Source organism: Anopheles marshallii, chromosome 2 (assembly GCF_943734725.1).
Source record: "Anopheles marshallii chromosome 2, idAnoMarsDA_429_01, whole genome shotgun sequence".
NCBI classification, from domain to species: Eukaryota; Metazoa; Arthropoda; class Insecta; order Diptera; family Culicidae; genus Anopheles; species Anopheles marshallii.
Window position 1 is genome coordinate 12,580,363 of NC_071326.1, and position 11,421 is coordinate 12,591,783.

At 41.4% G+C, this 11,421-nt stretch overlaps 2 protein-coding genes across 2 annotated transcripts; one reads left to right on the forward strand and one right to left on the reverse strand.

The window, feature by feature from the left end:
- The first annotated feature begins 1,494 nt into the window (after positions 1–1,494).
- LOC128710171 (protein kinase C-binding protein 1) lies at positions 1,495–7,802 on the forward strand. Its single transcript, XM_053805212.1, has 7 exons — positions 1,495–3,084; positions 3,166–3,399; positions 3,780–3,954; positions 4,041–5,599; positions 5,639–6,004; positions 6,096–6,959; positions 7,455–7,802. The coding sequence occupies exons 1-7, from the start codon at positions 1,495–1,497 to the stop codon at positions 7,800–7,802; spliced, it is 5,136 nt and encodes a 1,711-aa protein (XP_053661187.1).
- A 979-nt stretch (positions 7,803–8,781) lies between these two features.
- Positions 8,782–10,256, reverse strand: LOC128707524 (thiamine transporter 2-like). Its single transcript, XM_053802480.1, has 2 exons — positions 10,131–10,256; positions 8,782–10,059 (listed from the first exon to the last, which is right to left on the reverse strand). The coding sequence occupies exons 1-2, from the start codon at positions 10,254–10,256 to the stop codon at positions 8,782–8,784; spliced, it is 1,404 nt and encodes a 467-aa protein (XP_053658455.1).
- Between the last annotated feature and the right edge of the window lie 1,165 nt (positions 10,257–11,421).

The window sequence follows — 11,421 nt, forward strand, 5'->3', positions numbered from 1 at the left end:
TTTGTTTTGCAATTTCTTCTGTTCAGCGGTACCAGAATTTATACTCTTCCCCAAAATACAGTAGGTTAGCAATGTCAGCAGCGTATGGTCATAATTAAATGGAAAAAAACGGTTCTGGCGTCGTCCTACGATACCAAGCCCCACGTCCTCTACCGTAGTTGCAGATTGTTCACGAAGTGTATTGTTAGTAAAAAAATCTTTCAATTTTCTAGCGCAATGTCTCCGGAACAGTAAATTGCACGAATATAGCACCAACCCAAGCCTGTTGTATTGGTGTATTACTAGTGTTGTAATAATTGGCTGCTGTGAAAGGCTGCAAAACGTATCCGGTAATGATGTGAAGGCATTGGAATTATCTTCAATTTCATTTTCTTTTCTTTTAGGCTATCCCAAGCCCGGTGTAAAACTTGTATAGAACATCGCTGGTGGAAAAGACGGAAGGTAAGGCACGGGGAGAGTACACGGCCCGCGTTCAGCCATTTCGGTGCCATCCTGCATTTCTATAAAAGCGTGTTGCTTGTGTGGTGAGTGTATGAGTGAGGATCGTTTTTAGAAAGATGATCGAACTTCATGCAGATGTAACTTACCCATATATTTGACGTATTTTTCGGAATATGATCAAATCATACGCCGCTCCATACTTTGGGGGCCGTAAGAAGCTTTTTTTTCTTGCCGTGTTTTAGATAGAACTCAATGAATGTGGATATTAGGATATACTGAAAGGTTTCGTACAGTAGTATGGTTGTGTGGTGTATTAGTTGAAAAGCTTTTTCTGTTCTTCATTATATTTCCAATAGCACTTGTTCCTGATGCTTCTTGAAATGCCTATTTTGGTGATTCACCAATACAGTCTCTATGTTCAATGTGAAGTGATAATGCGATTGTGATGAAAAACCGCTAAATGATATGAGAGTTTGCCGTCTGTATGCCTGCTCCTTTATCGTTGGATAGCTAATACATTGCTAGTTATTATTTAAATTCAATCAAAATTTGTATGTAAACGAGCGTGTGTTAACTGGCATATATTACAGTGTCTGTATTACAGTGTGCAACACCTATACCACTTTAAAATGGTTAACCCATACATTTTGTTCAATTTCTTAGCATCAAGAGAAAGTCCTTGCTTGTTTTGAGTTTCTTTGAGACAATTTAAACACATGCTTTTCTCTTATGTAATACATTTAATAGTAAAATTAATAAATATACAGTCAACTAATGTGGTTTCAGTACAAAAAGCTATAACATGTTTCCCACCAGTTGAATAATATATTGTTAGCCTAGTATACATGATACAGGCCTTATAGGGCTTAATAATAATAATTGGGATACACTAACCATGCAAACACTTGCGCAATTAAATTCACAAACAAATGTTACCCATATTTTTTTCTTTCCAGGGAAACAGTAGTGAGAAGAAAGCAACTCTCTTTGTTGCGATTGTCACATTAACATCATAGTAGATTTTCCTGTAACGGGACATCCACACTACCGGGCATGTCGTCCGGAAGTGGCAAAAAGAAAGTAGTTGCAGCTGCCGCACCATCGCTGCCATTCTCAATAACTCCTAACCCAGTGGAATCGCAAGCACCGCCCACGGGTATAAAGCTGGTGATTGATAAGAACCGAATTCTTAACGTTTCTGCGTCGAAAACTCAACCTGCAGTGTTTCGGCACCTAGTGCCCCACGTGCAAAGCACGTCCCTAAACGCATCCAATGAAGACTATTTGACAAACGGTGGTTCCCATGCTGGTACGTCAATTTCAGCAAAAAATACTGCACCCGTAGTTAAAAAGGTTGCATCGTTAACTGCAATAGGTGGAGTAGAAAGGGGAGAGATGCGTGTGAAAGTTACAGGAGAAGATCGTAACGGTCAATCTATGATGACCGGAGGACAATTGGTACAGGTAAAACAATATAACAGCTTGTTAGGACGACGGCCCTCGACACATCGTCGGGTGACAGTTCCTAAGGCGGCAGAAATTACCGACAACGGTGGACAACAAACTGTTTCACCGTACCCAATAATCACATTGGCTGACAGAACTACCTTTAAGCCTGCAGTAGCAACCAACATCCAACCAGGGAATTCTCTGTCAACAACAGCTATACCACCCATTGGGTGCACAGCAACCACCAGTAGTGTCAACCTTGTAACAGACAGTAATACACAATCTTCGACAGCTTGCAACTACACAGTTGGTATTACAGATGTATATTCCGTTCCGAGCATGCAGTTCAATTCCGTACAAGGTAAAGTACCCTACAAAGATGTTGCGAAAAAGGTGGATGTTGGGAATGAAACGAACAGTGCTGGTCTCAAAAAGAACATTGCGACTTATACAACTAGTAGAGTCATATGCCCTGGCAAAACACCAATCATACCAGTGAATGAACAAAATCACAACGTTGTTGTTATAACTTCAGGTGAAAATACGTCTCGAAATAGTAACCTTAACGCTATTACTACAGACACTCGAAAGAATAATGTTCAAGCAAAGCTGTACATTTTTAACCCTGTACCGAATGATTGTACCGATATGAATACGGAAACAAGCCTCAGTAAAGTTCCGGGTGAAGAGGTGGCAAGCAAGCCATCTCGGGAAGTAAAGTCGCTTCAATTAATGCAATCATCGTCGAAAATTTTAACTGGATTCATCGCAGACACCTCCAGTAAGGGTAAATTACGAAAGCGTCATTCAGATGGCTCTGCTGATATAGAGTCCTCAAATATGGATTCATCCCTCCCTGGGACAATAACGCAATCAGCAACTCGTAAACGGCCTCGAAGAAAGTCCACGATTTATTCGACCACTATGGACGACAATAGCAAAGAGTTGGCGACTGACTCATGCTACAGGTTGGAAGATGTGGATCTCACGTCAACAGTGGTAGAACCAGCCAGAGGTAGAAAAGGACGCTCGTTAACGAAATCAGAATATTCGCTGCAAAAACCCACGAATGATCGGAATGATTGTTTCGGCAGTGTGAAGGATGGCTGCAGGGATTTCTTTTCAAGTTTGAACCTGGGTTCGAACGAAGAAAATAAAATCGGCGAACAAGCTTTCCCATCGAATCCACCAAAGGTGAGTAGTGTGAAATTGTACACGGTAATCACCTAGCTAATGTTTGTTTTGTTTCCATATTTTGTTATTTTTTCCCATTAGCCTGGATGGGATCGTTTCTGTTGGCGTTGCAAGAAAAGTAACCCGAATTTGGGATGCAGCAAGTGCATTAGAAGTTATCATAAACTTTGCGTTCGCTATTCAGTGGACGATCCGAACTGGAGCTGTACGGAATGTAAAATGGCGCCCAATGTACGCGCGGATGTCGAATCCATGACTAAATGTTTGGGATATGTACTGGACATAATGATGCTTCAAACTGAAGGGGTAAGTTGGGTTATCATGAGTTGTTACAATAGTAATCATACATGAGTAGCTTACTGTTTAATCTAACACGTTACCTATGCTTTATGGACTATGGATTTTATGGACTAAGACAATCCCACACGACTCACGGACCGTCCTGTTGACAAGTACCATTAATTTTCCGCACCATTCTACGATTTATTTATCCTTGTCCTGTCCTCATGTTACGAGAATAATGTCTCTGTTAGCATATTCATTTTTTTTAAATTCTATGAAACTTGAAATGCAAAAAAGATGGTATGTAATTTACTATCAAAGATCGATCGTTGGACCATGAGCTTCTTCTTATAAGCATTCCTGTTACAAATGAGCACATGTTTCATTCCGATGTCTTTCAATATACGTTACAGAATGAGTTTTTTAATCCAATCGATAAATCGGTTTTGCCACACTACGACGATTACATCACCCGTCATATGGACCTAGCCGTATTAAAACAGAATCTGATCCAGAAAACGTATAAGGCTTCGGAAGAGTTTTTGGCGGATATAAGTTGGATAGTACACAACATGTCCATATATCCTGGTAAGTGTATATGATTACCGTTTGTCTTTCGGCTAGCTTCAATAAATCTGATGCGATATTTGTTTGTTTGTTTTCTTCTTTGGCAGATAAAATGATTCTATTGAAACAAGCACGGGCTATGCAGAAAAAAGCAAAAAATGAAATAGATGAAATGGAACCTTGTTACGAGTGCTACATACACGCTAATACAAGATCTGAACAATGGTTTACACAACTGTGTTCGAAACCACATCTGTTAGTGTGGGCCAAAATGAGAGGATTTCCTTACTGGCCGGGCAAACTATACGTGATTAGCGCCACCAATCTTGCGTACGTGCGTTTCTTTGCGACACACGATCGATCCTGGATGGCGGTAAAAGATTGTTTTCTGTATAGCAAGCAAGATCCTAATCCTCCTAAAAATCTGAAGAATAAGATAACGGCATCTCTGGCACAAAGTGTGACAGACATAGAGCAGTATATTACCCGAGTGCGAGAACAGTTCAGCACGTTCAACTATGCGCCATTCATGGAATTGGTAGATCCGTCGCGATTCGAGGAACAACAACGTGCAATGTTTCCAGATGCTTTCCATAAGAATGTAAAGGTTACGATAAAAAAGAACAAAGGTGAGATGGTCGCCGTTGCTTCATCTTCTAACGACGATACACAGACTGTTCCAGCAACTAAGGCCAGATTGGAGTTGAAAACAAATGCAGCTCTCGCCAACAAAGAACCTGCGAAGAAACAGACAATAATCAGTCTCCCGCGTAAGCCTACGACACGTCGCATGTCGCGGTTATTGAGAAGCGCTGATGAAACAGGTGAACAACCGGTAGTAAATGCAGGATGTCAGGAAAGCTCAACTGTGTTGATCGCATCCGCAGCGGCGAACAATGACAAATCATTCGAATGTAACCAATTATCCGACAAAATGATTGACGATAAAACAGTAGAAACCTCTAAAGACGCTGATTGTGATCTGAAAACATTGTCCCTGCGTCTGCGACGTGGTTCGCAGTCTGCGACATGGGAAACTGAACCGTTGCTTAAACGTCGGAAGTCAACAGCCGTGCTGACGAACGCTGTCGTCGAAACAAATTCCACCGTTTCGAGTATAGAAGTGACAACAAAAGTAACAAATGCGATCAAGGATGTTGCCGAACCAATTGCGGAAAAGGGACCAAATACCTTGGATGCAGCTACCGATACTACTTGTAATCAGCATGCAGCGAAAATACCTTCGGACACTGTGGAAAGTGCAGCCAATGCTGCTGCTGCTGTAAGCCAGCCTTTAGTATGTATCTCAAATAGTGAGGTAAACCCATCATCATCAGTAGCTGAGATCGATATCAAGCAAGAAATTATTGTCTGCGATGAAGTAAATGATGTAAGCCAGACAAAAGATGTTCGGCCATCGCTTAAGGAACAGGTACAGAAAGAAAATGCCACTACGTTGGACGCAGCAAAGGGTCAGATCATACCTACTGTTAGTTTGGAAAAGGTGATTAAATCTGTGCAACAAACAACACCTGCAGTATTGGCGATTAGCGCAGTAGGTGGTAAAGCTGACGATACAAATACTACTGCTGTTACGATAGTGCCTAGCAATCAACGGGCAAGAAAATCGTTCCCTGGAGGTGCTGGTGGTAGTACTGCAAAGAATGTGACATCTAAACAAACGTCATTTCTGGTTCCAAATGAGTTGCTTCCGGACACATTACACAGCAGCAAAAAGGCGTTGGTTTCCATACCAAAAGAACTCGTTACTCCCTCTGCTGCGGTCGTTACCATAATTCCCAGTGTAGACAACCGCAAAAATGATCACAATGATGTTGGTGCAGCCTCCGCATCAAAAGATAGCGATGAGGTAATAATTGTAGAAGATAATAATGATACCGTTGCTACAACACCACCGGTCGTACCATGCACAGAACGGGAAATTGAAACAACCAACTTCCAGCCCCTTCCGCCACTTGTACCGAAGCCTCTGGAAACGATCCCAGCTCCTACCGATAGTACCATCGAATTGAATAACACTATGCAGATATTCGATGACAGCGCGAATAGGGTAATTATTATTTATTTAAAATCAATTCACACCTCAGTAAAACATATAGCTTATCGTACGCTTAATGCTGGTGTTTTTTTTGTTGTTGCAGATGTTAGACTACTTCCGGATGGTGATGGAAGATCTGCTAAAAGAAATGGTTGGCAAAGGATCGTCGCTGGTTGAGGTGGCAACGCTGAAATTAAATCTAGAGCGACAAAAGGAGTTATGGATGCAGGAGAAACAAACATTACAACATGAGTTTGAGCGTAAGATGGCGAATTTGCGCATCACCCTCGAACAGGAGAAGGAACGGGCCCTCAAGAAACAGCGTCAGCAGCTATTCGGAGAGAAGGAACGTGCAGTGCAAGATGCGAAAATGAAGCAATGGTGCGCCAAGTGCTACAAGGAGGCAGGATTTTATTGTTGTTGGAACACTTTGTATTGTAGCAGGGATTGTCAGAGGGAGCATTATCAAGAACATCATGATAAACACATCAACATTACCGCGCAACAACCAGACACCTCCCAAGAAATCCAACTTATACTTCAACCCAATTTGACGGATTCGAGTTTGTTGGTTGCGCGGAAGCCTGAAAACAATGCTTCCATGCGTAATCGGTCTGCCGTGAACATTTCAGTTGTACCTACAGTTGGTGGCGGAAGCTCTAACAATCTAAACAAAAGATCCCCGAACAATAGAGTCGCCCAGCAACAACTCACTTCAACAAGCACTCCATTACAGACTCCAGTTCGCTTTACTTCCGGCACAATGGCGACTAACGTAGGTTACAAGACGCCTATAATACAGTCTGTGCATGGACGGGACAGTATTTTAAAATTGACGCATCTGTCGACACAGAATGGGGGTAATGCAACATCCACGCTTAACATGCCACAACAACAACAGAAAAAGACTACTCCACGTGACAAAGCGGTCCAATCGAATCATCAGAAGGCGATTAGTCCTAACAGGGTAAGTAAATTATTGAGATATCCTCTAGGATATTTTTCTATTATAATTGCTTAAATATACAGTCTTTTCCCGAGTTACGCGAATAATGCGTGTCAGAGAAATTCGCGTAACTCGTATTCCTTTCAGAACATCGTTTATAGTTAGTTTTCATTGATCGATTTCTTCTTTTCACGTTACGAAGCACATTGGTAATTGATATTTCTACGTTTATTTAGACAATTACAGTAAATTTTCACCAAAATTAATATCAAAATGTTACGTATATTTGGAAAAATTTGAAATTTGACGAATACAAACTTCAATTCACATACAAAATTACACGAATTGTTAAAATTTTTTGGGATTCGCGTATCTCGAATCCGCGTAACTCGAGTGTCGCGTAACTCGGGAAAAGACTGTATATATATATATATTTTTTTTGATCAAGTATATCCAGTAGAAGCTTTCATATGTGTAGCGTGTTTTTGCTAATTTTTTTTCTGTCTCATCTTGCAGGTAAATATAACGAAAAAACCATACGTTATCGCATCGTCGTCGTATCAAAGTACCAACATGTTAACATCACCAACATCAACTAATGCGCCAATGGTAACGCCTTCAGCATATGTCACAGTTACACCCTATGAGGAAGTAGCCGGTAGCAGCCGAGCGTCATCTAGTGTCTGGAATCAGTTAGCTGTGATGCAATCGAACGCTAATCGTCAGCCGCATTCGGGCACAGCATTCGGTACAGCAGGCGGTAGAGATGGAGCAGAAAAACTTGGCCAAAGGCAAAATCAGCCAACTATTGCCCCAGTTGTGCAGCTACCGTCAACAGCCACATACATGCGACATCAACAATGATTGTCCGATCGCGATAGATATAAGAAACCGGTAATGTAATTTAATTTCTCCATAATCATATTGGCAGACTACATTTTAGTCCATATGTAATGACTAGTTATACGTTTGATTGCTATAAACACATAGCAAAATTATACTTTGTGCATTATTTTCATAAAAAAAAACTTGTAAGCTTCCGCTATGCACTATAAACTCTGGTGAACTACAAATATGTTGTATATAAATATGAAATGGTTGCACAAGTTGATTGGCACTATGAAAATATCAACTTTTGCATGTTGAAAACCTTTATATTGCATCTAAGTTATGATTATGATAATAATAAAAGCTAGAGCGAAAGCACTATCACATAGATCACATCGAATCTATGAAAAACTCTATTTAATTATTTAGTTCTGTTCAATATCAATTTTATATTTTTGATATAACTGGTCACGATGGAATGCAATGATCGAAATAAGTATAAAGGTTTCATCGTACAACATTTTTGTTATAAGTTGTGCACTTTTTTATTCTCGTAAAAACGGGCAAGCCGTACATCTACAAGTAATGTCATCTAGTAATTACCATACTTTTGGACCTCATAGAAGTTAATACATATTGCATCTAAATTTGAGTACGTTTTGTGTGTTATTGCATCCAAAAACTTTCTAAATTCCATCTTATATTAGCAGTAACTAGCGACTTCTGAAGGTGGAGTGAATATGTCGCTAACAACTATAAATAAGTGTGTACATTTCTCTTCGGAAGAACTGAGTACAGCTGTTTAACGAGTGAAGGTTTGCGTGTGCGTGTAAATCAATCACCGCATTAGTTGGCGATTTTACACAGTTCCTCCATCATCTGCATTGGTATACATTTCTGTAAGTATTCGCGAGGGATGTTATTTCTCAAATGCTTCGAGAACTAATTTGTACTTATCGTTGCATTATTTCAGCCTCAGTTTGGGTGCTTGCTGGCAAACTATTGTCTTTGTGGACTACTGTCTAGAACGTCGGACTATGCTGGCAACAAGTTCAGCTACCAAAAACGCTGTGTAAATGCCGCCAAGTACCAGAAAGTAGCTACTGAATACAGTAAACTGGCCGAATACATCCAGCGCAAACCAACCGTCCGAATCAGTCACCGAAAACGTGAGCAGCGTTTGTAGAGATAAAGCTACCAGCGTATTGAAACCAAACACTAGCCCAAAGCAATCGTCCGAAATGTTTTTGGCAATTTCCGCACTTACAACGGTGATGGCAAACGCATACAGCACGCAGAAAATCATGTAACCGATGTAGGACACGATCAGGTTGCCCGTGTTAGTGGCTAGCAGCATTGCACCGCCAGCAGCAAACGAAAGCAACGCGAGAGCGAGAAGGCTGGTGCGAGGTTTCAGGAAACCGCTGTGCAAATATCCAGCCAGCAGTGATACGATAGCACCGAGCAGCGTCACCGCAGCTTCCACCGCACCGTTCCAAACGGCGGGCTGCGTTTCATCGATGGAGCTCCAGAGCGCTTGCACGTAGGCTAGAATTTGTATGTAGCCAGCCATTGCCAACGCATACCAAATGCTCCACTGGAGCACACTGCGATTGGTAAACGAGATACGGAAGTGTGTCCAAAGGAGGACGAAAGCTCCTTTCAGCCGCGAACGGAACGAAGGTTGGAAACGGTGGGTGGCGGTGGTGGGGTCCGTACTCGGTGGTTTACTATCGTCCGATCGGTCATCCTCAATAACTTCCACCATCTTCGCTTGCTTGTTGTCGGCCACGGTGCATTCGATCGTGGTAGAATCTGGTTGCTCTTCGGATACGGCACGTCGATGGAAATACATGCTGGTGGGAACGGATGGTAAAAATAGCGCCCAAAGTGTAGCACTGATCTGTGCTGCAACAGACAGATAATTAAGCTGACGGTAGTCCATTGCCTCGAAATGCACCAGCAGCTGGGCCAAGCTTGCGGCAAAGAACCGACCACTGTAAATGGCTGCCCGTGTATGGGAGGTCACTTTTTGATAATGTTCTCGGTCAACTTTGGCGTAAATGTAGCTGAAATATGCTACCTCGGCCGCACAATACGTGCCGTAGAATATTTCCAGCACCTTGAGCGCCGTTAGTGAAGTGGTCCAGGTAAGCATGCTCCAGACGATGATACCGGCTGCCCCGTTCACGATGATGATCGGTTTGTAGCGCAAAAAATCGGTCACCAGAAAGATGACGGCAAGCTGCGCCAGATAGGAGTACGTACCGATCGGGAACGCCTCCTGTATGATCTGCCGGGGAGAGATGGTATAATTGGTAAACATTAGCTTTTTTTGTCCTAGATTCGTATTTCTTGCAGTACCTGATCCATCGTTAGATTGCGCCATGGTCCAGCAAGATAATCAACGATAAATGGTTCACTGGGTCGAATTTCTTTGAGAAAGCCGAATGTGCAAACGAGTAACGATATCTTCAGCCATTGCTGCATTCTCGATCTGTAGATAAAAGTGTAGATTGTTCAATCACTTCAGCTGTTAAGACATACTATTGCTGTTAAAAAGTAATCCTTGAAATCGATTGACTTAATTACGGTTTCATTGTCAGCTTATCAGAGCTTTGCGTAGTATCTTATCAAAAAAAAAAATTAACAACTTACATATCATGGTTGTGTTATTACTTTTCGCATTAAAACGTGGGATGTTATCTTCAATGTTAATCATTGCTGATCGATCCCGATTGAAAATAAATGTTAACACATTATTTTTAGCCTTATCTATATGCACACGCACTTTGTAGCGAAAATGACTATACAGAACAATCTAATTATGTTTGTTTCCTCCCCCAGAAAATATTGGTTATTTTGTACGTTCAATATTACGTACCATTTTTTTTATTTTCCATTTGCTCTGCTGGTTATATAATCACCTATGCGGTGGTTAGATGCAATTGTTTCAAGCAGTGTGCTTAAATTGAATCAACCAACCTTTGATTGATTTGAATCAAAGTGATTTTTCACTCCGGCATATTTCTATTGCCCGTTGATGAAGGAGCAATTAGGTACAGTGATTTCATGCAGAGTATTTAGAGTGACATATTTTCTCTTTGCTGGAAAGCATCCTTGTGCGAAATGTTGCAACATTTTACGAATCTTTCACGTGCATCTGTTGAATGCGTTTGTTTATCTGTTGCAATGTCATTCCGTGCCCGATAATTGGTGTTAATGTATCCGGGGGTGGTAAAATCTGCTGCGTGTGTTTTTTTTCCACACCGTTTTTGTGGAGGCAATTCTTGCGGCGAAGATAAAGCACAATACGATGGGGAAGATTACTAAAGCACCTTATCATCCACTACAATGTTGCAAATGTTAGAGCACATTGCCGACATCAAAAGGACTAACATTGAAAAATGCATTTTTGCTCCGTTTCTTTTAGAAATGCTTACCATTAAATCGAAGAATGCAAGAAATTAGTAGTTGCGGTGGAACAAAATGAAGTGATGCACCTCAATGCACAAAATAAAGCTGGAGCGGGCCTGCAACTCTACCCTTCGAAGTCTTGGAAAGTAGTGTTTTACTGCAACTCCACTGAACAAACCCGCGTGATGCTTTTGACGAGGTGAACCACACTCTCGTCTGCTGCAATTGAAATCTGGTA

Bases quoted from the DNA above. Each gene is read 5' to 3' on its own strand.
- LOC128710171 (XM_053805212.1), top strand. From the start codon at position 1,495: ATGTCGTCCGGAAGTGGCAAAAAGAAAGTAGTTGCAGCTGCCGCACCA. The intron at 3,085-3,165 runs GTGAGTAGTGTG...TTTTCCCATTAG, and splicing joins TCCCATCGAATCCACCAAAG to CCTGGATGGGATCGTTTCTG. The intron at 6,005-6,095 runs GTAATTATTATT...TTGTTGTTGCAG, and splicing joins TCGATGACAGCGCGAATAGG to ATGTTAGACTACTTCCGGAT.
- LOC128707524 (XM_053802480.1), bottom strand. From the start codon at position 10,256: ATGCAGCAATGGCTGAAGATATCGTTACTCGTTTGCACATTCGGCTTT. The intron at 10,060-10,130 runs GTACTGCAAGAA...TCTCCCCGGCAG, and splicing joins GCAATCTAACGATGGATCAG to ATCATACAGGAGGCGTTCCC.